This window comes from Thrips palmi, unplaced genomic scaffold (genome assembly GCF_012932325.1).
Source record: "Thrips palmi isolate BJ-2018 unplaced genomic scaffold, TpBJ-2018v1 HiC_scaffold_2, whole genome shotgun sequence".
NCBI classification, from domain to species: Eukaryota; Metazoa; Arthropoda; class Insecta; order Thysanoptera; family Thripidae; genus Thrips; species Thrips palmi.
Window position 1 is genome coordinate 523,534 of NW_023144629.1, and position 24,482 is coordinate 548,015.

General features: G+C 44.0%; 5 protein-coding genes across 20 annotated transcripts; 2 read left to right on the forward strand and 3 right to left on the reverse strand.

The window, feature by feature from the left end:
• Positions 1 to 3,054: 3,054 nt before the first annotated feature.
• On the reverse strand, positions 3,055 to 8,055 carry LOC117647141. 10 transcript variants are annotated; one of them, XM_034388697.1, is made up of 7 exons: positions 7,909 to 7,997; positions 7,438 to 7,483; positions 5,689 to 5,820; positions 5,049 to 5,344; positions 4,618 to 4,965; positions 4,262 to 4,540; positions 3,055 to 4,181 (listed from the first exon to the last, which is right to left on the reverse strand). In XM_034388697.1, exons 4-7 carry the CDS (start codon positions 5,307 to 5,309, stop codon positions 3,849 to 3,851), a joined length of 1,221 nt encoding a protein of 406 aa, XP_034244588.1. In that variant the 5' UTR covers positions 5,310 to 5,344; positions 5,689 to 5,820; positions 7,438 to 7,483; positions 7,909 to 7,997; the 3' UTR covers positions 3,055 to 3,848. The 10 variants fall into 10 exon arrangements, with proteins under 10 accessions (XP_034244588.1, XP_034244592.1, XP_034244587.1 ...); XM_034388701.1 differs by lacking the exons at positions 5,689 to 5,820; positions 7,909 to 7,997 and adding an exon at positions 8,008 to 8,055; XM_034388696.1 differs by lacking the exon at positions 7,909 to 7,997 and adding an exon at positions 8,008 to 8,045 and having other exon boundaries at positions 5,049 to 5,820.
• Positions 8,056 to 8,207: 152 nt separating this feature from the next.
• Positions 8,208 to 13,453, reverse strand: LOC117646766 (zinc finger protein 594-like). 5 transcript variants are annotated; one of them, XM_034387942.1, is made up of 7 exons: positions 13,335 to 13,414; positions 11,907 to 12,114; positions 11,192 to 11,669; positions 10,961 to 11,097; positions 10,564 to 10,883; positions 10,301 to 10,485; positions 8,208 to 10,230 (listed from the first exon to the last, which is right to left on the reverse strand). In XM_034387942.1, exons 3-7 carry the CDS (start codon positions 11,642 to 11,644, stop codon positions 9,832 to 9,834), a joined length of 1,494 nt encoding a protein of 497 aa, XP_034243833.1. In that variant the 5' UTR covers positions 11,645 to 11,669; positions 11,907 to 12,114; positions 13,335 to 13,414; the 3' UTR covers positions 8,208 to 9,831. The 5 variants fall into 5 exon arrangements, with proteins under 5 accessions (XP_034243833.1, XP_034243831.1, XP_034243835.1 ...); XM_034387940.1 differs by having other exon boundaries at positions 11,897 to 12,114; positions 13,335 to 13,413; XM_034387944.1 differs by lacking the exon at positions 11,907 to 12,114 and having other exon boundaries at positions 13,335 to 13,453.
• On the forward strand, positions 12,354 to 13,333 carry LOC117646768 (U6 snRNA-associated Sm-like protein LSm6). The gene is made up of 3 exons (XM_034387946.1): positions 12,354 to 12,537; positions 12,826 to 12,937; positions 13,014 to 13,333. The coding sequence occupies exons 2-3, from the start codon at positions 12,832 to 12,834 to the stop codon at positions 13,160 to 13,162; spliced, it is 255 nt and encodes an 84-aa protein (XP_034243837.1). The 5' UTR covers positions 12,354 to 12,537; positions 12,826 to 12,831; the 3' UTR covers positions 13,163 to 13,333.
• Positions 13,454 to 13,549: 96 nt separating the features above from the next.
• LOC117646767 (UPF0687 protein C20orf27 homolog) lies at positions 13,550 to 16,007 on the forward strand. The gene is made up of 3 exons (XM_034387945.1): positions 13,550 to 13,929; positions 14,287 to 14,673; positions 14,763 to 16,007. The coding sequence occupies exons 1-3, from the start codon at positions 13,842 to 13,844 to the stop codon at positions 14,861 to 14,863; spliced, it is 576 nt and encodes a 191-aa protein (XP_034243836.1). The 5' UTR covers positions 13,550 to 13,841; the 3' UTR covers positions 14,864 to 16,007.
• A 271-nt stretch (positions 16,008 to 16,278) lies between these two features.
• Positions 16,279 to 23,178, reverse strand: LOC117646765 (NADP-dependent malic enzyme-like). Of its 3 annotated transcripts, none has more exons than XM_034387938.1 (14): positions 22,848 to 22,971; positions 22,620 to 22,749; positions 22,135 to 22,321; positions 21,563 to 21,721; positions 21,275 to 21,456; positions 19,689 to 19,869; positions 18,920 to 19,048; positions 18,659 to 18,841; positions 18,441 to 18,579; positions 18,268 to 18,354; positions 18,032 to 18,174; positions 17,720 to 17,890; positions 17,518 to 17,641; positions 16,279 to 17,435 (listed from the first exon to the last, which is right to left on the reverse strand). In XM_034387938.1, the coding sequence occupies exons 2-14, from the start codon at positions 22,649 to 22,651 to the stop codon at positions 17,269 to 17,271; spliced, it is 1,884 nt and encodes a 627-aa protein (XP_034243829.1). In that variant the 5' UTR covers positions 22,652 to 22,749; positions 22,848 to 22,971; the 3' UTR covers positions 16,279 to 17,268. The 3 variants fall into 3 exon arrangements, with proteins under 3 accessions (XP_034243829.1, XP_034243827.1, XP_034243826.1); XM_034387936.1 differs by having other exon boundaries at positions 17,269 to 17,435; positions 22,879 to 23,178; XM_034387935.1 differs by having other exon boundaries at positions 17,269 to 17,435; positions 22,873 to 23,178.
• Between the last annotated feature and the right edge of the window lie 1,304 nt (positions 23,179 to 24,482).

Genomic DNA, 24,482 nt, shown 5'->3' on the forward strand with positions numbered 1-24,482 from the left:
GGCGTGGCGTGGAGTGGCGTGGCGCGGCGTGGCGCGGCGTGGAGTGGAGTGGCGTGGTGTGGTGTGCCGTGGCGTGGTGTGGTGTGGCGTGGCGAGGCGTGGCGCGGCGTGGCGTGGCGTGGTGTGGTGTGCCGTGGCGTGGTGTGGTGTGGCGTGGCGAGGCGTGGCGCGGCGTGGCGTGGCGTGGTGTGGTGTGCCGTGGCGTGGTGTGGTGTGGCGTGGCGAGGCGTGGCGCGGCGTGGAGTGGAGTGGCGTGGCGCGGCGTGGCGCTGCCCGGTTCATCCGCATCATCCGGGCGGCATGGACGGCCGCTCCCCCGGAAGGAGGAAGGAGGATGCAGTCCGGCCGGAAGCCAATTAGCTGCAGCTCATTCCGAACTCTGTCTCTGTCGCACTCATGGGGAGTCCGTAGGGGTGCGAGAGAGACGGAACAACCCTTTCTTCGGAACACTGTATGAGCAAGCGAGAGTCTGCAGTGAAGCCCACCGGTACTGTACTGCTTTTCCCGCACACGCGCGCTGCCCCCTTTCCCCCGCACCGACCAGCCTCGACCAATTTCGCGGATGGAGCTTCGGAAACAAAGGAACACGCCCCCTCCCTGGCGCCTAGGTCCTGCCTGGGTCGCCCCCGCCCCGTGTCCTTGCCGCACCTACCCCCGGCAGCCAGGCAGGCAGGCAGGCAGGCAGCCAGCCAGGCAGCCAGCCAGGCAGGCAGGCAGGCCGGTCGGCTTCCCGATTCCCATCACCGAAATATAATGGAGCGGAATGGAATTAGGACGGCGTAAATAACTGAGACGGGGAGTGGGAGGGCGAGGCGAGGCGACTCGAAGGAAGAAGTATCATAATCCGATCAGAGTGGCCGAGCGGGCCGCCCCGCCCCGCCCCGCACTGCTCATCAACGCGGACCTACACGGCCAAGAAATGGCGCCAAGGCCAAGCTCTGCAGACCGATTCCGAGGGTCGTTTCGGTCGTCAAACTGGGGCCATGTTTGCTGTTGTCTTGGTTTTGTTGACCGCAATGCGCCTCAACCAACCCACAGAGTGATTAGCCCGGAACCAGATTCAGATTCGCATCCAGCTCTTGAAGTTCAGACTGGTTCGGACGCGGAATGGGGAACATGCTAAGGGCGAAATCTCCGATGAGCGGACCTTGCTGTGAATGGTCCACGACGTTTCGTGCTCCGTGCGTTACTTTTGCCGCTGTGTCCACCCCGTTGACCGGTGGCGGCCGAGGGCCGAGGCAGGGGCCGCCTCACCTGGAGTAACCTGGAAGCACCCCGTGTCCGCGCCGTGGCCGAGGGCCGAGGCCGTGGCTCCTCCCACGACTCCCCAGAGACGTCGCCACGCCCCCTGAGGGTCCGCCAGGGTCGGCGCCCCGCTGCGCCGCGCAGCGCCGCGCCCAGATTGGCTGGCAGCGCGAGCAGCGCGCACCACGGGCACCCAGTGCTGCCTTCTCCGCGCTGCGCTGCTCCGCGTTGCGCCCAGTCGCCGTCCCCAGGGAGATCGATACGCCCTGGAGCCCCCCTCGGGGCCTCGGCCTGCCTGGGCGCGGCCTGCCATTGGGCCGAGGCCCCGCGAGGCCGCGCCGAGGCCCCCAGGGGGGCGTGGCGCCGTGGCAGGGCACCCACTACTGCGGCCCTGCGGCCCCACCGGGGCACGCGTGTGTGCACTGTTTCGCGAAAAAGGCGACGCTCCTCCGGGGCCGTGAGGCGAAGCGCAGAGAAAGATGGGCGCCGGGGGAAGGCTGCAGGTCGATAGGTGGCGATTTTGGGAGAAAGTCCAAAAGTAGGTAAAGATTTCCAAAATGTACCAGCTAAAAGGGTAGTCAACTCGAGCGTGCCGACGCTGGCGTCGCGCTCGGCACTGGCCCCAAATATCTGTCTCTTGTCTTCTTCCTCTTCTCTCTCTCTCTCTCTCTCTCTCTCTCTCTCTCTCTCTCTCTCTCTCTCTCTCTCTCTCGTTTTATTTTTTGGAGGGTCAAAGTCTCTGTGCAGGAAGTAAGTTGTTGAGTGGCCGGCAATCGCCCTTGGTCCTTGGTTCACCCTTACTTCTTTTATGGCACCTTGGCGTTGTTTCCACCGCGCGGTCATTCCCTCTGTGTGTGTGTGTGTGTGTGTGTGTGTGTGTGTGTGTGTGTGTGTGTGCGTGTGTGTGAGCGTGTTGTGGTTGAAAGGAAGGACACTTACCAGAAAGGGAGGAAACTCCACTTGACCGCCACAAAGAGGCGGCAGAGCAGGGTAAAAGATGATGGTGTGGGGGTGAGCAAAGGAGCCCAAAGTCCATTTTAAACTGCGCACTTGCATCGTCGAGCTGCATGCAGTGCAGTGCTTTGCATGGCGCCCTCTCTTCTTCGCGGGCCCAACTTTTTACCCCGACGGCCGACGCTCTCTGGCGGACACGCCGGGAAGCAGGAGGAGCTCGGGGAAGGCCGAGGGGCGGGGCGCGGGGCGGCGGCGGCGGGGGTGGCGGTGATCTAGTGGGCTGGAGTTGGCATAAGTTGGTCGGGCGATCATGGCCCGCTGGGGACCAGTATGACAAATGTTGCCTTCCGACAACTTCGAATTAGTTCCACGACTCTGGACGCATCCGTGTCGCGTCACAAGGCAGTGTGCCGGCACTGGCAGCGGGACGGCCCGGACGACACGCCGGCCTAGGGGCGGCCTGGGGGCGTCGGCGCCGGGGTGACACCACGGACCCCACACTGCAAAAGTCAATCCCTTTTCAGGAAAAAGGCTTGCTAAATCTCACCCATTTTTTTGTTACCATTTCCTTTTTCAAATTCCAGTAGTTGCGCCGTTGGGAAACGAACAGGGGGTTTGAATGCTTTCTTTTACTTAGCAAAGCCAAGCTGCGCTTGCCTTCTCACGTGGAGGCTGTCACCTTTTTCAAGGGCGCATCTACTCCATTGAGCGGAAGGTTGTTTGCGGAATAGGCGGGCAGGCGGCGATACCCCGCGCCTGCAAGGGACTGCCCAGGCATGGCCCAGGGCTGCCGGGGCACGGAGTATCGACAGTCCGCGTTGGAGCATTCGCGTTGGTAAGAGTAAGAGACCCGGATTTTCTAAAGGGTTAATTAGTCTTCATAAGACCTTATTTTATTTTTCATTTTATTACAAAATCAGTTCAGTTAGCACATTGAAACAGCTTGGCTTGATTCAAGTTTGAACCGAGCAAAGTGTCTCTCACCGTCCGTCCGTCCATTATATGGATTGTAGTCATTTCGAATTAGTATCAGACTGCCTGATGAAAGGTTACATAAATAGAAACATAACAAGAAAAAAACAACAAATAATTAAAGAAAACTGGTAAGCAAACAGAAAATCATGGTGTAATACAAAATGTGATGTACTGTAGGTAAAACCACATTCTACCTCTTGATTGGACTAGAAAACTAAAATACTTTACAGGAACAAAACAACACAACAAGAAAACTTTATGTGTCGCTGACTCATTAAAACCTCCAAATACACATCAAAAAGTTGTTATTAGCAATAACCCCAACCCGTAAAACGTATACAATTCACTATAAAATTTAACTAGTACAATAATTATTTTAAAACAAATCAAGTTACAAGATTCTCCACTGCTGTTTTATTAAAACAGCAAAAAGGTAAAACAAAACAAAAAATAATTCTCTGCATTAACGAACAAAAAAATAAAACAAAAAAAACAAGAGTATAAAAATTGGTATAAAATTGATTTTACACTAGACTGTGCATTGAGTGGCAACAAGCCATTCAAGGAGCGAAATCACAAAAGAGCTCTGTCATTCTTGAAAATATTAAAAATAGGAATGGTACAAGCAATTGATCTAATTCATTTGTTTAATTGAACTACTGTACAAAGGCCATTCAAAAGTCACTAAAGGAAATTTTGTCGCATTCACGGCAGAGCACGTCGACCCCTGGCAGCGCCTGCCGGAGGGCGTGGATCTGGACGAGGCAGGCAGTCCCGTCGTGCGCGTACAGCCATCGGAACAGCACGAGACGCTTGAGTGGCCCTTCGGCCGCGTACCGGCCCAGCTTCTCGTGGAGGTCGAGGCAGTTTTCGGGCCAACCGTCGCCCTCCGACATCCCCGTGCTGCCTGGGGAACTCCCCGAGCCGACGGACATCCACAGCTCTTCCAGAGTCTTCCGGTGGGTTCTTATCAAGGACAGAGTACTTTTTTTCGGCATGTGCCCCACCTGAAAGAATTATTTTAAAATCGTTTGGATGATTGATGTGCCGTTGCTGTTAAATACAATAAAAAATTAGCTTTGCTCACCCTCAGAAACCGGAGACCACAGTGCCTGGCTGGAAGCCTCTTAAAAACATAGTTGTTGCTTGCTGTCTTGGAGTCCTGTTGGCTTCCATAGCTCTGACTACTTCCATTATAGTATTCTATATCAAGGCGACTCAGTTGTGGCATAGTCTCCATCACCTCCAGGTGTGCTTTGGAAGGCCTGGACATTTGAAGCTCCTCCAGTTGTGGGGCCAAGTCATAAAGCAACTGCAGCACCCATGCACTATCCACATCACAGTACAGGTGGATCAATTTTCGCACCTAAAATGAAAGAGAAACACAATTACTTTTTGAAACTTTTTCTGTCATACTCGAGCCAATCCAGGATAAATACTTACCGGCTCTAGCATATGTGGCGCCAGCAGAGACACTTTCGCCTGAGCCAAATCATCTGGCCCATGCTTGCTGAGCGAGCTTAGGTCTAAGGTGACTCTGCGTTGGAGCTCGAGAAAAGCGTTGTGAACATCCAAGCGTTGTGTGTCATCCTCTTCCTCTTCCTCCTCCTCGTCCTCCAAGGACTCCTCCTCTTCCTCTGCCTCCTCCACGTTCGGTTGCTCCAACACCAACGCGGCCTCTGCTTCCTGCTCCTGGCCCACACCACCCTCCTCCTCGTCGCCAGACAGCTCCTCGGACTCTTTGCACACGGGGATCACCGTCTCCTGTGATGGTGTACACACGCTGCACACCTGCGACACCACAACAACGGTAACAACCGGGTGTTTAAATACCATCTGAATAGCAAACCATTTTTTTTAAACCACGGATTTACCTGGTTGAGCATGCCTTGCTTTCTCAAGACGGTTAACAAATACCGCACAACGAGGTGCACCTCGCTCGAGTCGCCGTCCACGACGCCATCAATCTTGTCACATTTGCAGCGGCGGTCCTCGGACTGGGAGTCGGACTGCATCGCGCAGGTGATGGTGTCCGCCAGACACGCCTTGGCGTCGTCTTGCTGAAGGCGCTGCTGCAGGCGTGCCACGGCGCTGGCCACCTCCGCGATGGCCTCGTCGATCTGGCCCGACGACATGGCCGGAGGGGCCGGAGAACCACAACGCCGTCAGCCTGGTGGGGGAAAAATTGGTTTGATAAAACGGAAAAAAAATCGGTCGGTACTCGAACCCAAGACAGATCGACACCGCCACCAACCCACATGCCACAAAGTACTAAAATTTTAAAAAATCCAAAACATCATTAGTTTTTTGCACAGAAAAAAGATAATAGTTGAAATAGTAAAAATCGACTTAAGCTGAACAACTGTCTCAAACAGAGCTGCTTTTATCAAATCTGTAGTAATCTTGCAGGCACACTAAGACAACAATACTAAGGACCAGAAAACAAATTTCTACTCATACATCTACTTCAAAACCACATCTACACATGTGCTCGGTTACAAAAATTCTACTTACACAGCGGCATTTCAGACCTATTCCAAAGTGAATCTGATGTGTCAATACCATACTGGTGCAGTGTCCGCAGGGCAATATTCTGTGCCGCTGATGTTGGTTTGAAAAATGCTCACACGAAAGAAAGCAATCCATCTAAGACAAAGTAAGTTGTTCAAAATCATTTAATTTTTCCATGCCGACAAAATAGAAGATATTTAGATAGTTGTGACAAAATTGCTAAGGCCTTGATGGCGTACAGTGGAACTTTTGTATTCTTGGTTCCTCGGCTCCTTGAAATTGCCTACATTCAGGGGACAACATACAGCGCTGCGCCACGGACCCGCGGGAACTACTGATATGGCGGGAGGTTTTGAACTTGGAACATATCAAAAAAGGTTTGGGAAGTAAATTTTGATCCGTATGATCTTAATTCTAATGAAGATGCTTCCCATGATAAAATATTGTGGCCTAAAGTGGATCCCAGGCACATGATTGACTACTTTTTGGTGTTCCCAAGAGCTCGGGTTGGGGTGGTCCGACTAAAGCTTTCTCGACATCTTTTATTTTAGACCTAATTTTTTTTCTTTAATTATTGATTGACTATTTCTTTGTTTTGTGATCACTGATCATGTTAACCTAATGTTTCATTAGAACTTCAATGTAACTTCTTCTTGAACAATTGAGTGAAAAACTTACTTATGCAGCTTTTTTCTTTGACTTTTTGTGCGCAAATGAAGTGAAAAACTAATATTCCCCACCTTAATTTAGAAATTGTTTTTATTAAATCTTAATATATACTAACAAATTGTTCACATGCTCGCCCTTACTATCACAGTTAAGAGAGAATTATGGCTGTAGTGTCGATTTCTTTATAAACTGTGATAAGGGCGAGCAAGTGAGCAATTTGTTAGTGTATATTAAGATTTAATTAATACAAACTTTGAACGAAGGTGAGAAACATCAATTTTTCTCTTCATTTGCGTACAAAAAGTGAAAGAAAAAAGCTGCATAAATAAGTTTTTCACTCAATTGTTCAAGAAGAAGTAACATTGCAGTTCTAATGAAACAGTAGGTTAACATGATCAGTGATCACAAAACATACAAAAGAAGTCAATCAATAATTCAAGAAAAAGCAGTAGGTCTAAAAAAAAAAAGATGTCGAGAAAGCTTTAGTCGGACCACCCCAACCCGAGCTCTTGGGAACACCAAAAAGTAGTCAATTATGTGCCTGGGATCCACTTTAGGCCACAATATTTTATCATGGGAAGCATCTTCATTAGAATTAAGGTCATACAGATCAAAATTCACTTCCCAAACCTTTTTTGATATGTTCCAAGTTCAAAATCTCCCGCCATATCAGTAGTTCCCGCGGGTCCGTGAGGTAGCGCCACGGGTCGCCGATGTTAGCAGCAGGCCAGAGGAAGGTAGAATAAGCACACTGCACACTGTTTCCACTCGAAAAAATCTAAGCTGTCGCTTGTTGCATGGTGTAGAGAAAGCGATACAGATAATTAAAGTTTGAATGATGCAAAAAAAGGAGGCATCTGTTGCACATATTTTCAGCTAAGGCCAAACTCTGTAGCCCAATAACTGGCAATATTAACCAACGCATTCTGATCAGCATCCTGCACAATAAGGATTCAGACTAGTAAGCTTGGTACAAAAAAAGAATTATGCTTGAAAAACACTAAGTACATGGCAAACCTATGGGAATTCTATTCAATATTAGCGACAAAGACTCTGATGAACGTTAATTAGCAATATACTCACAGTTGGAATTTGGACTCTGGCCTTATCTTAAAAGTTGCGATGATTTCTGCGCAAATAGAAATAGTAGCACATTAAAACATCTTTCCTGATAAGAAAGAACTTGAGGATTACAAAACAACTATGATGTCCCTCATCAAAGATTGCTGCATTCAATAAATGAATCCCATATTTTACAGTTTAATGAGATTTGCAGTGCATTGCATCATGATTGCATCCCCTATACTGCACCGCTCCCATAATTTACAGAGCAACGGTATTGTCTTTTTATATCCCGATATGGTGCTCAATTTTAATACAGCGCCACGCCCTTTGCTGCTGCCTTCTGCTATCAAAGCTATACTGAACTGGAAACCGAAAAAAGTTCTTTACACTCAGAAAGTAAGAGGTTAAGTCTAGCCGGTCAAGTGCTGCATTGCATCGCTATTTTTTGAAAAATCAGATACATCGCCAATCCAGTTACATAAAGCCTACATTTTGTAGGAATTTGTGCTCCTCCGTCCCCGCACCTTCCCCGTGTCTTCGCCCCAAATTTAGCTTCTGCACATCAGAGGAAAACAACAACAAACCTACCGCGTGAGTAGCAGATGCCGGCGCTAGAGAGCGCTCGCAGCAGCAGTCAGCTGTTGGTGGGCGGCCCCGAGCCCCCGAGCCGAATAAGATGCCTACCTCACAGGGGTTTCGGAGGGATGAGTTGGGATGAATGTGCAACGAGTTTGAGTTGTTTTACAGAGGAAAAATGTTCAACAGAATTGGGAAAAAAGAGAGTGTACTTTCCATGGCTAATACTTTTATTTACAAAGTAGACGATTCAGCTGATGGGCAGGTATCTAAAGTGCACCATCATTCAAAGGCACACACAGTGTCACACTGAAATGGCTGGCTACTATCATGTTCGGCTGAAGAGCGCACACAACGTAAAAAATTAAAAAGGGGGAGAAAACAGTAAATGAGAGCAACACAAATTATGTTAGAAACTTAACATTCTCGTAGACAATGTGGAGACAAGGTTCCACTTCGTTCTCCATTGGTGGAGTCCCATCTTAACGGTACAAAAAAGTTGATGGTAACTACAAACTTACAATAGTACAGTAACCACGAAAAAAAAGCTCTACTGGTTACCGGTTAAAAGAAGGGACCAAGTGCACTGTTCATTACACAAGTTTAAAATAAGTAACAACATTCTTCAGAGGGTTAGTAGATAGATTAGTGGCTCGTGCAAACAAAAAGTAAAATTAAACCACTATTCTTATCAAATTACAAAAACATACCTGCAAACATGAACAAATAATTAAAAGATATATAAATGGGCATCTTAAAAAAAATTGTGAGTCAATAAGATACAATGTTAGCCCAATGAAAACATAAAAAATACATTGATCCCACAGCAATTTTAAATGTTCTTTTGTCTTTTTTGTCAGATTGGGTTACCACAGACAGAACTCAACCACAAATTATACAAAACATGGAAAACTACAGGGGAAAACCAAATACATATGCATACAGCAAGTTCCCGGTCCAAATCAAGACCATTTATGAGAGCTGCTTTGTTCGTCACATGACCCATATGAACAAGAGATACCTTGATCCAAATGTATAAATCTAATCTAAAGTTAAGCTTAATTCAGCTTGTATTATGATTAAGTTCTAGGTTTAAGAGTAAAGCATCTAGCATGGAGAGATCACATGTCAATGTAACAAAATAATACCAAAAAAGTTAATAATAATTAAAAGGAAGCCATGCTGATCAAAATTTTAAGATTCTTCCAAAATTAAAAAGCTAGGGCAGTAAATTTGGGAAGGTTCTGTTTCTTTGCCTTAATGGATAGGTCAAAAGGAGGTAAACAACATGTCTACCTGCATAACTCAAAAGTGATCAGATCAGAGAGGCAGGTACAAGCTAGAAAATGTATCAATGTAAAAGTTATAAATCTACAACCATCAGTTAAATATCTTTCTAGTAGAAAATAACATTTTTTGCAAATGCCAAATAATGGTTTTATCGAAATTACATCAAACAAAATTCTTCAAAATACTTCATAAAAATACATTCCATAATCTTGGTTCACAAAACTAAGAGGGATAAAATAAGCAATGATATGACATGATAAGACTAGTAAATTTGTTTCATGGCACATTCAACAACACAAAAAGCAACAACATAAAATGTTTAAAATTGGTTTTAACATTTTTGATCAAAACATCCAAAATAGAGAGCTCAATTTACATAGCAGCAAAACAAAATCTTACAAGAAGGAGGGAGGTCACTTATACAAATCTCAAAAGAAATTCTTTAGTCTTAAAGAAATTATTGTACCTACAAGATTAAGACAGCAAGTACATTTGTACTTTGACAAAACATCTTGAAAGGAATGTTCCTGCTATTCAGGGGGAAACTTATGAACAAACTCCTGTTGAGTCAGTTAGACTTGCCACATGGTTTGCCAAAAGCTCCGGTTTTCCAACAAAATGAGAGCGTAAATGCATTATAAGTTCAGTTTTGTTGGGGAAGTCTTGTCGGCAGACAACACACATCTGTCTTTCAGGAGGTGCTGCAGCATACTGATATGATGACAGAGGTGTAAGTACTGAGAGGCTGGAACTAATAGAGGTAGTCGCAAAACCTGTATCTCCATCCAGATGTGAGCGTGCATGGGCTGTCCACTCCTCTCGACTGATACAGATTCGTCCACAAAGTTCACAATTCCAGGTCATTGTTGGTTGTTCATGAACAACTTGCACCAAAGTTGCCGGTTGAATATCCACAGATGAAGAGGGTGATCCCATTTCTTGAGACTAAAAAGTAGAAAAGAAATATTCACCTGTCCGTATAAGAGCAAGGGGCATTAAAATATATTCTAGTTACCTCCAGCTTCATGTCAAGACGTTTTTCTGGCAATCCCGTCATCCCTGCTCCTGAGTGATGATGCCTTTTGCCAAGAGGAGCAATATTTGATGGTGTCAGATGTTTTAATTTATTCATGTGCATTACTAGTTTGTCTCTCCTTGCAAACGCCCGCTCGCAGACTTCACACACATATGGTTTCTCGCCTTCAAAAGTAAAAGTGACACATCAATAATAAGTATACATCAGTTAGATAATGCTTTAAAGAAGAAAAAATAAGTTACCTGTGTGTATCCGCATATGAATAACAAGCTTGTCTTTACGAGCCAATCCTTTACTGCATACAGGACACACAAATGCCTTGTCACCTGTTGGCTGTTTATTTGCATTTTCTTGGTCATCTTGAAGAGAATGCTGAGAATGGTCAGAACTCATTTCTCTGTTGACTGTTGCAGTTGGTAGACAGTTTGAAGCGCTGTTTGGTGAGCTACTAACCGAGTGTTGAATCATTGAATTATCTGGACTTGAAACAGTGCCGGACCCATTCATGTAAACCTCAGAGTTCTGATCAACAAACTGTTCGTTTCCTGGGTAATTAGGGGTCCTGAAAATTTTAATTGTATTTAGGAATTTTCAACAAATAGCACATATTTATATTAGATATTATTTCTGCTACATTACCATGTCCCAATAGCTCGAAGCACACGCACTCCATCACTATCATAAGAAACACTCCCATCTCCAGTGATAACACTGTAGGTCTGGGCTTCAAATTCAGTGTTATTAAATTGGGTTTGAACGGCCACTGAATGGCACACCTACGGGCAATCAGAAAAAGATATAAGATTATTTCAGCACTTCAATATGAAAGAAAAATGAAATGTCCAGAAAAATTCTTAAACAATTCTCTACCTTTTTGGGTTCATCTGGTAGAGGATAAGTTTGCGTGAAAGTAGATTGCAGTACAACAATATCGTCCTCTTGAGATCGAATTCGTGTCCTCACTTCAGGTGCAGCAATGTCGACTATTGTTTCAGAATTTTGCATGTCTGACACAGAAGCTGCAGCTTCTGTATGACCTTGCCCAGTGTTCATGCTGGAAATCACTTCAGAAGATTCGATCTGGTGTAAGTGTTCTTGTGGTTCTTGTGCAGCCATATCATGCAGTACTAGTTGGCTAGAGGTTTCTTGACCAGGGAGTAGAGCTGAATTTTCTGCTTGATGAATTTCCAGTGGTCTGTGACCATGCTGACGCTCTGATATCAGGGCAATATTTTTTAAACTATCCACATCTGAGTGGGACTGTGACGATGCAGGTTGTGGTATATTTGAAACGAACTTGTTGGCCTCAGTTTCTGCCTGCATGATTTATGTCCCGCAGCACAGCAACCTGCAAGAAAAACATGAGATCCTAGGTATAACAGAGTGTATTTTCGCCAAAATAAAGCATAAAAATAATTAGAAAAACAGAATTGTTTGAGCACAATCAACACAATGAATGGAAACAATGAACGTGCCAACCATACATCAAATCTATCCATTTAAAGTACAGATCATTTCAAAAAGGACTGAGCCTTAAGCTCTTAAGACCAGCTGAATTTTTGATTGTAAACTTACAAAGTTTTACCATCTCTAGAAAAAGAGCAGTTGACAAGCTCTGCTTGGGGTGGACGGCTTCGGGTTCAAAGCGATCGATATTGCCGAGTCGAGCAGGACAAGCCGAGCCAAGCCGAGACGCGGCATTGCAGCCGCGGTAGAAAAACCGAGCCGAGCCGAGGCGGACTCGAATGAATGAAACGCTCCTTCACGCAAAGCGAGGCCTCCAAATCCAAACACTACAACAGACAAAACTAGGAGCCTTTAAATTTACCTGGAGAAACCGAGATCCAGCGCAGGATTTGTACAAGACAAGGATGGCTACGGTCGAAGAAAGGATCCTCTTCCTCCCTCCTTCCTATCCCGCCCTTCCGTCCCGTCTCCCCTTGCCTTCCCTCCCTCCCTCTCCCCGCCCTTCTCCCACAGGATCAGGATTCAGATTAGCGCTCGACTCGTTCGTGAGTCTTCGGAATCGTTCGGGTTCGGGATTTACTCCTGCGTGTGACGTCATACTCCACCAAATCTCCCCGCAGCCCGCACTCAAACAGTATTTATTTACATCCCTATATCCCTGGGTTCAGCTTAGCTACTTGGAATAATATTTGCCCCGGTGTTCAACTACAAATAAGGCTGATCAGTGTTTGACCGGCAGTTCAATTCAGGTACTTTACTTATTATGAATGCCTTCTTACGATGTTTGTTCCTTACCCGGCATCCGTGTTCTAACCTATTTCTGACACCCCGCGTTTGATGTATTAAATGATTATCTTACATTTTATCATAATATGGTTTTGCTTTTTCCTATCAAAGGGCAAATCTGTCGGAAAATGATCTTGTTTTAACGCCTTGCACATATTAGAAATTTTGTTTTTGCATCTTTGTAGACGCAGCAGTGCATCGAATTATTATTGATCACCAAGTCTGTTATCCGTATCATTGATTTGTTTCAGTTCAACATGTCGTCTGCCCCACCAAGTCGTAAAGAGGCTTTAACCAGCTTCATCCAGCAGATTCATGGTCGTCCTGTTGTTGTCAAACTCAACAGTGGCGTTGATTACCGAGGTATTGTGTCATTATAAATCTATATTTCTTTCTTGAGAGCTTTTATTTTAAATTATAACATGTAAAATTGTTCCAGGTGTTTTAGCATGTTTAGATGGATACATGAACATAGCGCTGGAACAAACTGAAGAATACGTCAACGGGCAGCTGAAGAATAAGTACGGTGATGCCTTTATCCGTGGGAACAATGTTCTGTACATTAGCACACAGAAACGCAAATTGTAATAATGTTTAGTTAGGTGTTTAAAAAAAACTGTACAAAATTATTTTATTTAATACATTTTTTTTGTTTTATTTTGTATGTACTTGGTATGCAATGTATTTATTCCCCATGAATAATCTGTATGTGGTTCTTCCACATGTGTTAATTTAAGAGTAAATAATGACTACTGCTTACCTTTGTTTTGTCCGATTCTTCCTTTGGTTATAATAAAAATCTGAATCAAACAATCATTTCATTCGCCGCGCCTAACCGCAACAAAATAGATAAGACTATTAGCGCTTGATAGTGCAGTCACACACAGGTTACAATTTAAAATCACGTCCCGGTCCCGCACCAAGCGGAAACAGTCCAGGATGTCCTATCCATCAAAGTCTCGTGTTCAGCGCATCAAGTCATTTCGTAAGCGAGACAGAGCGAACGCTCGTCACAAACATGCAAAAGCATCTTCCCTCCTAGTTAAGATCGCTCACCGTCAATCACTCCCTTTCTAAAACTTCAAAACAAAAACAAAAGTTTTTAGTGTGGTGCTCAAACAGCTTTGGACTACCCATACCCACATCCGGTTCATCTTCTCAAAACTGAGAAAAACGATATGTGACACTGTTTTTAAATGTGTATATATTGCGAAGTTGTTAAATCTTTTCGTTGATTGGTTTCGTAGCTTATTTTTAGTTTAGTTTTATGTGGTCCGTAAAGAACAGTAGTAATGCTAAGTTATCGACTGAAGCAGAGCTCAGCGCCGTGTTTCAGCAAATGGGGATGAAGCCAGGTCAGTAAATAACCTAAGTTTTGTGTGTTCTTCACTTGTCAATCTGTCAATTCATCTGTTAATCTGCCTCTTTGACATTTCCAATGAACAAATTAAAAACATATTTTTAAAAAATATTAAGAAAATGCCTAGTTGTCTCAAATGTTTTGAGCTCTAATTTTTTTTGGCAATGACATGTTTGATGTCTTAAGTGTGCACTGTTTCATTCATCTTATATTGATACAATCGTGGTTTTCTTGCTTTAAAGAGAAAATTTGCTCCTTCAACATATTCACTTGTTGATATGGCATCAAGAAACACACCAGTACGGTGCCAATTCGATAATTTTATTGATTGTATATGCATTGTTTGTTACAGACCACCATGTACGATTCGGAGGAGAGGCTCTTGTTGCTCCTAAGGACAACAATGTGATAATTCAACAGTTGGACGATGACTCTCTTGCCATACATCTTGGCTTTTTGCAAGTGGGTCATCGTTATCATATAAGCATTTTCCTTTCGCCTGCCATGTGTCCCAACGGCCCTCTTCAAGGACCTTCCTCTGATGTCGGTTCTGCTACTGCAGTTTTCAATCCAAACTGTCATTTATTATCCATGAGTCAATGTGAGGATGGCCGCTGGCATTTAAACGTAGAATACTTTGCTCACAAAGAGAAGCTAATGAAGGAGGACCTCCTTCTGTTGTCCCCGGATGACAACCACAACATCAGTTTAAAATTAACATTCCACGCAAGAGTTTTAGGTAAGTTGGCTCATCCCTGCTTTCTGTTGTCCAGTGTATGTTGCCATTCTGTTGAAACCTTAACTTTACCTTTCTGTACCTTTATGCAGGCAGAGGAAAAGGGACACCCCTATTACGCAATGGCATCCATAGCGTCGGTGTGGAGTTGGAAGATGAAGGTGAAACATCGGATTGGCAGGGTTTTGACTAGAAAGTTTTTGTTATCTTATCGTCCAATGTGATAGGTTTAGGAGTAATGTGAATGAATTCAAACTTGTTTCGAGTAAAATGAAAGTATGATTTGTTTCATGTTGTCTAGATATTAACATTTAAAAAATAATAATGTAAGTACCCAAATAGATACCTGTGACTGCGAGCTTATTCAAAAAAATAGAAATCTCTTGTAAATACATATGTTGAGTGAAATATTTTTATTGTGTATATAAAATGTTTTTATATAGTGTGTGAATGTCCTGCTAAGGCAGTGTATAGTTTTAGTTATATTGTAAAGCAACTCATTAGAAACAAGAAATGTTGAAAGGTTGGGTCGTCATGGATGTGTACTGGCCTCAGGGTTATTTGCCTCGTCTTAATGTTGCACTTGCTGCTGAGACTAATAACACTGAGGACTAAGTGTGTGTTAATGCATGTGAGCTCATGTGGCTTAGAGGTATAAAATAGCTCCATTTGCCGGCCTAACCAATTCTGATATTGGCCTCACACAGCACTCCAATTGTTAAACCGAGTTTTTGCAACACATTCTGTTGATTCTGTCCTAGTACAATTCAAAGTTTGATAAGGAAATGATAGAGTGCCTGTAGGTTGATCAATGACTCTGAAACAATTTTTCCATTTTGAGGTATTGTTTTCTTGCTCACACAGAGCAGATTCAAAATTGAGGATGATCCTCTATTTTTTTTATTTATTTATTTTTCTCCTATCTCCTTTAGCAGTTGTTTCAATTTTCTCCAAAGAAACTTTCCAATGTCCGATTGATTGATCTATTAGAAAAGAGCACTCTTTTCTCACTCGCCTGGTAGTTCTCTGCCCTCAAAACTTGATGATGTACTGGGTTTTTGTGTATTAAGGCTTTTTTTTATTTCAGGCTGTGTTCTGCACCTTCTGGTCCTGTGTTTTGCTAGTCAGTCAATGTTTTCTGTTTTCTCACATTGATTTTTAATTACTACCCTCATTCATTGGCCAGGCTTCAGTCTAAACCTGACTTTTCTTTTGTCACTAGTTTGTCTTGTTTGTTTGACTGTTTTTCCTCCTAAAAGTCACAAATTATTTGTGAGTGAAAATATACTGTTAGTATGATTTTAATTTGATGCAGAATAATAATTTCAAACATATTATTTGGGTGTAATTTTTATTTCAACCTTTCCTGGCGTATGCCGCTGTCATATTCTGCAAAAAACATAGGCAAATCAGATGCCTGTCCAATGGTCTTTGACACATTAGCATCGAGTAAAAAGGCGTCACCCGTGGCGCTAGTTGAGTTCTACTGCGGTGAAGAGGCCAACCTGATTCCGTGGCTGAGTGTGTGAGGTAAAATCATAGTCGCGCCTTGTTCATAAGATATGTTTGTTTTCTGTTTTGATCTTGTGGCTTGCCCAAAACTGCTGGTTAAAGATCATCAAGGTGCTTGTATTTCAATTACAGTTACAATTTTCATAGCCAATATTCTAAACCAAAAAAACAAATAATTGAAAATAAAATCAACTTTCAAGTGAACTGCATAACACCAGATATTTCATTCTCCCTTACAAAACTGAAACAATACTGTTGACAGAAATAGATTAAACTGAAAGTAGCTAACAAGTCACAATAATACTGAATAAAAGAAGCAAACTATAAAGGTTTGGAACTCACAAAGTGAAAGAAAGAATCTGCAGTCCAATGTTGGTTCATATAATGTACAGGTAGAATTAATTAACAGTACAGCAATGACGAAGATAGTGTGAATTGTATTCAGTCCACTCCTTCCAATCACAGATATCAATAAAGAATTATTGAATGTAACAACTTCCTCAAAATTAAACTAGGTCTTTGGTTAAAACCCCAAAAATTTACAAAGCACAAAAAGGTAAGGAATCTTGTTCACTGGGGACACTCAAAGATGGGATACAGCTTTGCGTGTATTCATTATGACAACGTAAATTTAAAAATAGGGATCACATTGCTTTTTCTTGGAAGTCCAAGCACTTAACCACTAGAGAAAAAAAGCCAAGCACGCTCAACCATCTTTTGAATGATTAATACTTACCAAATGCAAGTTTGAAATGTCAAAGAAATTACTAGGACATACTGTACGGCTAGTGACAGGCAAGGACAACATTCCCAACATAACTTAATTCACAACACTGCAAAAAGGACAGGGTCAAGGATTATCTTAAACCAAAATGTATAATTCTTAAGCAAATTTCAATTAAAAGGTTTCCATGCCTCTAACAGATAGCTTTAAGCGGTGAGTTACATGCTGTGTGTCAAGAGTAAATAAACCTGACACCTACATCTACAATATTGACATTTCCAAATAAGTTTTACAAGAACCTTTCCTCAAATAAATAAATAAAAAAGGATTTATGTTAAAGAGAAATATTCTCAAGCATTTATTTAGTACATAAGTTCCTTGTCTGAGAGATCTCCAATTGGAACATGATCTTCAACTTCTTTGGGCCAAGGATATGTTGCAGGCAGTGGTGAGTCATAATAGTAATCATACTGAGTTGACCTGATGAATGCTTCCATGTCTTTTGGCTCTGGATACAAAGACGCCAGCCCTAAAAAGGAAATTTTGGATTAAAAAATTTAATTCACACCATTTTACTTCAGTTTAAAACACAAGCATCAAAACCAAATAACCTTTCTTGTAGGCATAGTTGGCTACTTTGGTAGCAATCCTGACAGACACCTCTCTGATGTCACCCAAAGGTGGGTAAAGGCTTCCCCTATCCAGATCTGCTTGAGCCACCGAGTCTGCTAAGACCTGGATAAAATTTATAATTTATAAAGAGGCTCATTATAATTAATTTAAAGACAAAAGTTAAGTTATTTCTAAACCAACCTGACTTGATATAAGGAATATGTCATCCGGAATGTGGTGCATTCCAGTCGCAATAACACCCAAAGCAACTCCAGGGAATATATACGCATTGTTTCCTTGACCGGGAGTGAAGGTTTTACCTCCATATTCAACAGGAGGGAAGGGGGAACCACTGGAAAATATACAACGGCCCTAAAACAGGTAAAAACAAATTAAAAATCATGAATGTTAACTTTCCTTTTTATAAGATTAATGGTAAAGATTGGTGAGAATGGTAAGATTAATGGTAAGATTAATAATAAAAGTTGGGAAGAAAGCTCTTTTAATACTTACTTCAGTGTACTGATAAGCCTGTTCAGCGGTGCACTCAGCTTTGCTAGTTGGGTTACTTAAAGCAAATATAATGGGACGCTCATTAAATGCTCCCATTTGCTTCAGCACCTCGGGTGTAAATGCACCAGCGCAAGCCGAAGCACCTGACATCATCAATAACAGAGTTTATTGAACAATGCAACCTACCAAATATTTTTTAAAGAGAGAACGTGTGAGAAAAAACAAAAAAGACTTACCAATGAGAACACTTGGCTTTACCTCATTGACAATGTCAATGAAGCTGTGGGTTGGTTTGTGATCCTTCGCATAATTTACCTTGTGACCTACAAGAAAGGGTTTTTAAAGTAGGTAAATTGAAACACCAGAGGCAACAAATCAACAGAAAATAATCAATAACAATATATGCTACCTTCAAGATGCCCCTCTGGTCTGTCTTTGGCTAGAAGGCCATCAATGTCAACCATCCAGATTTTGTCCCTAGCCTCCTGCTCTGAACACCCTTCTGCCATCATGCCCTTCACAGTAAGATCAGCAATACCAATAGCTGCCTAAAATTAAAATTGGATCAGTATTATATTTACTCTTATCAAGTTTCTCATAGCATCGACAACATGTGCAGTGTTTTACCTCTCCTGCTCCAAGGAAGACATACTTATTGTCAGAGAGTTTTCTGTTGGTGATACGTTTAGATGCCATCAAACCAGCCACAGCTACACTTGCAGTACCTTGAATGTCGTCATTGAAGGTGCAGTACTCCTCACAGTACTTGTCCAAGAATCGGAAAGCATTGTGATTACCAAAATCTTCAAACTAAATATGAAGGGAAAAAAATGTTAGTTTTAAGAGTACCAGAGCATATAAACTACAAAATCACTGCGTGTTTGCTACCTGAATAAGTGTGTTTTGGGAGTATCTCTTCACAACAGCTTTCATGAATTCATCAATGAACTCATCATACACTTCACCAGTAACACGTTCTTGCCTCAGCCCAATATACAGAGCATCCTTCAGAAGTGTCTGGAATAATATAAAACAGATGATGGCAGAACATGGTGAGGGCTTGTAATATTTCCTCAGAGGACACTGAATCCATAAAAAAATACTATGACAAACGTTTGAAAACTGGAAAATTTCATAAAGCAAATTTTCAGCAGCCATTGCAATTTGATTATTATACCCTAAACCTTAAATCTTTACCTTTCCTTATTCCTCTAAAAGCAAAAACTAAAATGCAAAACAAACATACGACCTACAATGAACAAGACAAAACTCATAGCAGCTATCAGAGAAGTCTGCAAAAAACACTACAATATTTTCCACAATTAAATGTGGCTTGGTCAGAGTCATTTGATCAGTTACTTTTAACCAATCCTGAAAATGCGCCATCAAGCAAGCAGACAGACCCATCATTGTAAATCAATAGCATTTGTAGCATGCAAGAAATCCTTTAGGACTAAGAAAACAAAATGAGAGTCCTACTAAGAGTGGCACCCTCTCCGTTTCATGTCTAGAATGAAATTGCACCTCGGCAGTCCGGTCAAAATCATGCGAACAGTGAAAGACAGCAGAATAATAATGGTGTTTTTAACAAAACAAAAAGTGAAAGAAACTATCTATAATGCAAAAAAATAAAGTCGACTTGAGACGGCTTGCCCACCTGGTTGTTGGTGCCCACATCAAGAGTAATGGGGAGGCACTGGTGAGGCTTGATGCCGGCCAATGCCGTGTACAGGGCCAACTTGCCGACTGGGATTCCCATCCCACATGCACCCAAGTCACCCAGACCCAGAATCCTCTCGCCATCCGTCACCACGATCGCGCGGACGTCGGGCTCGGGCCTAAACAGCACCAACAAGCAACCGTCACCTTTGCCGCCTGGCTATATGCCTCACATGTCAAGAGTCTCTGCCTTCCTGAAGCGGACAAGATCCCATTCATTCACTTCCAATAAATCAAAGACTTGATATTGTCTCCTACTTTTATAAAATTTATGTTTTTAACATGTTTCTCTAAAAAAAGAAGTAGTATAAAATTATTGAAAACAAATTCAAAAATAGTAAAGGCACTTGTCATCTGTCTGCTGACAGGTGGATGAAAGTTAAATCCATCCATTATGAAACAACAAGTAAGAAACAAGATACAAATAAGCTCTAACATTTCAAGTTAATGAAAAAAGTGTTCCAGATGTTAGAACAAAGAGAATAATTTTAGGGAGTTCAGACAAAAATACCAAAATAACATGCAACATAGCACGCAAACTTGGAATGAACTGAAACCATCCATGGTTCCATAGAGCAGCTTTAAATCTGGGTTGACCCAATCGATCAAAATTAAACTAAATTCTTTTAGGAAGAAAAGAAGACTGCAGCAACAAGCTTCTTGAAGAGCAAAGCTAGCATGCTTGTATATTAGTTCTTGAATTAAATTGGCAGCAGAAAGCCAAATTGGTGTTATTTTGGTTACAACATGACTCTTCTAGGTACGCATTACATTGTTCCAGAAGCAGTCTATCATGCAATTCCTGGTAATCCACAACTCTATTACACTGGACAAGTTTATCATTCAGAATAATTTGGATTAAGAAGTAAACATTGCAAATATCCAAGATAAAGTGCAAGTACATGACTCGGGCCCTTGAAAAGACCAAACAAAATTCCTTAAGTAGAAATTACAAACCTCTGTCAATTGAAACTTCCACACCCTCGCAATGAGCACTTAGCCTTTCGCCCTAAAACTTTTAAATCTGAGAATGGTTGGATAAAGTATAACAACAATTTTGACAAAAGTGCCAAGGTGGCTAGAACCAAAATAATAAGTGCAATATGCATTATCAACCAGTTAGTGATCAGAACTGCCTTCATGAGGAGTAGTATATCTTATTGTGCACGACTGGTCTACAGACGAGTGGAGTCTTTCAGTATTGCTGTCAAAGCAAGATAACTACATGATAAGCTTTTCCTTTCAAAAAAAATCTTTTTCTAAAATTATTTGGCTTTCTAAAGCCAAAAACAGTGTGTGTTTGCAGTCTTGAGATGAACACTGTAAGATACTGATGAGATAAATCTAAAGGCAATTCATTAATTCCTAATTCTAAAGTTTCATTCAACAGTAATTGTTAAGTAAATTAATTATGAAATGGACTATTGTCTATCACAATGAGTACAAGGTAATGTAGACTTGGATTAATTAAAGCATGTCGTATTGACATTTCATCCAAAAGAGGTCTTTCTATTAGATACCTACCAGTTCTTAAGGACATCATAAATATGGCCCTTGTCATGGATTGTAACAAACAGTCCCCTGGGTCGACGATAAATGAGACCATACTTTTGGCAAGCAAGTCCCACAGTTGGTGTGTAGACAATAGGCATCAGAGCTTCGACGTTTTCTGATAGTAAGCGGAAGAAGAGTCTTTCATTTCGATCCTGGGAAAGTAAAAGAAATATTTTTCAAAATCTTGATGAACAAGCAAACAAATTTCAAACAAATGAATAGCCATTTAATACAAAATGTTTTTTAAAAATATGTGACCTGAAGCTCAGCAAGGTACAGGAACTTGTTGATGGCATCGTTGTACCGGCACACAGACTTCCAACACAAGTTCAACTGAACTTCCATACTTCTAAACTTTGGCGGCATTAAACCATGGATTCCCAGGGCTTGTCTCTCCTCTAAAGTGAAGCCAAGGCCCTGCAAGAAAACATAAAAAAGTTACATCAGTTGTCTTAAGACTTCCGCCTTATTGATACCTGTTGAAAAAAAAATTATTATTGTGACACGCTGTAGAAATGTTGCTTTTGCTTTTTATCACACCTTATTCAAGCGGGGATGATGAAGGTGGTCCAGACCAGAGAGGGATGCTGGCCCAGTGCCGATGGGGGAGTGTACAACACAAGAGGTGGACAGACCCCTCCAAAGGCAAGGAGTAGGGGTGGGTGGGAAGGGCAAGGATAAACGCAGGAGCAGGAAACACAGGAAATGCCTGCACTGCACAGTACTGACAGTAGCAATGGTAAATGCGTTACGTGCGGGCAGTCCACAACCGAACATGTTTGCAAACGTTGAAGTAGGGATTAAATTGTATGGGAACGAGAAGATCTTACCTTGTTAAGGCGGGGATCTCTCAGGTGGTCGATACCCTGAACCATCGAAGGGCAGATGATGTCACCAGTCACTTCATGATAGCACCGTCGAGGAGGATTCGTGAGCTGGAAGTGGCTGGAAGGATCGCCGCAGACAACTCTACATAATGACTGGAGTGCCCCATTCCTGCTGCAGTGGCTGCTTGAGCTGTAAAAAGTTAAGTGAAAAAAAAACATAGAAAATTTAATTAATATACAAAAAATAAATCTATGGTAGTAATTCAAAAACAGAGATAGCCAGTAAGGCAAACCAGGCATGCAAATGCTGTCAAAGGCGAGCGCTTTTAGCTTTTGAGCCTGACTGTACAGGGTACACTGTCAGTTCCATTACTAGACTAGTGACAGCGTCCAAACAGCTCTGCCAGGTGTTGCAAAGCACGCACTTCCAGGTGGTAGAGTAGAAGCCAACCCGACGTAGAGGATCGTCGACAGGGAACAATACTCACAGCGCAGCCCTCGGTACAATTGACGACAGCATGTTGAGGTTATGGCTACCCCTCGGCAGGACCTAGGACCAGGACCTCTTGAACTTGGCGGAGGGAGGGCGACGTCCCCTCGCCGCTACACTGCGGAGCACTGCGGCAGAGAAAACGGGCAAAGAGTTGATAATCCCAGCCAATGCGAGGCGGAGGCAGAGGGATTCCACCGATCACGGCGGCGCTAAGTAAACTAACCCGAATCGGGCTCACACACACGTACACTCACACAACCGCTCGCGTCGTCTGCTAGGGACTCGGGTCGTTCGTTCGTGACTCTCGTTGCCCAACCCACCGCTGGGGGGTGGGGGAGGGGTGGGTGGTGGGTGGGGCTGGCGGCGGTGAGCGGTGGGCCGGTTGGGGCCGGTGGGCTGGGCTCGATTATTAGAGACTCCCAAGTGAAGTGCTCGAACGGTCGGTGGCGAAAGGAGAACTGACTCAAGGAAATTGAATGCCACTCGAGTCAGCAGAATGACATCCCGCCAAAACCGCTGGGTGCAGCAAAACGCGGCAAAATGTGCAGCCGTCCCGAAGACAGTCACGCACAGCCTAGCCGCGCGTGGCGTGCCGCAGCAGATAGACCGAAATGCACGAACAGGGCAAAAAAAGCCCTGCCCTAATTTCTTAAATCCCTCTCACTACCTCATCTCGTGGCGTGGACGGCCTGCAATCTAATCTACCGATCGATCTGCGACTTTACTGCATCACTGTAGTGATCACTGCGCCGGCACCGAGTGAGTGCCTGTGTGGTGAGGCCTCTCGAAAGCAGGCACTTCCCTCTCGCGCCACGGGCAGCGCCGGGCAGCGCCGGGCAGCGCGCGCCGGTTACAATGCGGGCCACTTTAATTAGTCAGTTCCGTGCCTCCATCATTCGTACGACCGGCAACAGGCAATTGCCGCCAAAGTGCACGGGCCCACTGGAAAAAAAAAAATCAAGATATCGTCGGTGTTATTGAATGTGCGCACCCGGTCATTCAGCGACAGGTACAATAGCGCCGTGTTTTCTGGGGATATAAAAGCTTCCGCGGGAACTCTGCCAAAGACCGACCCTTCTTCAGGCTGGTGCACTCGGTGGGTATTTATGCTCGCGCGGTACAGTCAACACCGTCGGCGAAGGGGTCTCGGTCTTACGATGAATTTTCCCTCTGTGTGTGAGTGTGATGTCACACTTTTACCGCCCTTCAGGCGGATTCAACTGCGGCCGGGTTGCCTACATTCAGGCCCCGCCAGGGGCGTCATGAACTGCGTGACCATGGTGACCATCCGCCGCTTGAGGTCCTCTAGACGGCGGAGCTTGATAAACTGCGACCGGGTTGCCTACATTCTGGCCCCGCCATGGCGTCATGAACTGCGTGACCATCCGCCGCTTGAGGTCCTCTAGACGGCGGAGCTTGAACAACCGCCAGCCGGGGGGACAGTGTTCTACCGTGTCGTCGCTCTCGCACACCGATTCGTGTTTTTTTGCTGCCGAGTGTACAGTGCCGGCCCAGCCGCTTACAGTCCCGGCGGCAGGCGGCAGGGCCACGGGTACCAGGTTGGCCGGTCACGCGTTCGAACTTGGAGTCCTTGGCGCTGGGAGCTAGGACGCTAGGACTCCCCGCGTCGCGCGCCGCGCGTTCGCAGCTGCGCGTCGAATGGGTGGCCTACCCGCACGGCGCCCGGCCCGCTCGTCGCCTTAGATGCTGGGCCACGGTGGCCACGGCAGGCACGGCAGGGCAGGTCATGGCGGCGGTTATTGGAGGGGAATCGAAGCGGGACCGTGGCGGGGCCGCGGGCCGGGCAGGCAGCGCAGCCAGGGCGCCCCGCGCCAACAACCACCCCCTCGCGAGGTCA

Coding starts and splice junctions, on each gene's coding strand:
- LOC117646768 (XM_034387946.1), top strand. CDS start 12,832: ATGTCGTCTGCCCCACCAAGTCGTAAAGAGGCTTTAACCAGCTTCATC. Junction 12,938..13,013: donor CAGTGGCGTTGATTACCGAG/GTATTGTGTCAT, acceptor AAATTGTTCCAG/GTGTTTTAGCATGTTTAGAT.
- LOC117647141 (XM_034388701.1), bottom strand. CDS start 5,309: ATGTCGTCGGGCCAGATCGACGAGGCCATCGCGGAGGTGGCCAGCGCC. Junction 4,966..5,048: donor AGCAAGGCATGCTCAACCAG/GTAAATCCGTGG, acceptor GTGGTGTCGCAG/GTGTGCAGCGTGTGTACACC. Junction 4,541..4,617: donor CGCCACATATGCTAGAGCCG/GTAAGTATTTAT, acceptor CTTTCATTTTAG/GTGCGAAAATTGATCCACCT.
- LOC117646766 (XM_034387944.1), bottom strand. CDS start 11,644: ATGCAGGCAGAAACTGAGGCCAACAAGTTCGTTTCAAATATACCACAA. Junction 10,884..10,960: donor CTTCGAGCTATTGGGACATG/GTAATGTAGCAG, acceptor TAAAATTTTCAG/GACCCCTAATTACCCAGGAA. Junction 10,231..10,300: donor GTCTTGACATGAAGCTGGAG/GTAACTAGAATA, acceptor TCTACTTTTTAG/TCTCAAGAAATGGGATCACC.
- LOC117646765 (XM_034387938.1), bottom strand. CDS start 22,651: ATGCTGTCGTCAATTGTACCGAGGGCTGCGCT. Junction 21,722..22,134: donor GAGATCCCCGCCTTAACAAG/GTAAGATCTTCT, acceptor GTTTTCTTGCAG/GGCCTTGGCTTCACTTTAGA. Junction 18,355..18,440: donor ACCAGAGGGGCATCTTGAAG/GTAGCATATATT, acceptor CCTTTCTTGTAG/GTCACAAGGTAAATTATGCG.
- LOC117646767 (XM_034387945.1), top strand. CDS start 13,842: ATGTGGTCCGTAAAGAACAGTAGTAATGCTAAGTTATCGACTGAAGCA. Junction 13,930..14,286: donor GCAAATGGGGATGAAGCCAG/GTCAGTAAATAA, acceptor TGTTTGTTACAG/ACCACCATGTACGATTCGGA. Junction 14,674..14,762: donor ATTCCACGCAAGAGTTTTAG/GTAAGTTGGCTC, acceptor ACCTTTATGCAG/GCAGAGGAAAAGGGACACCC.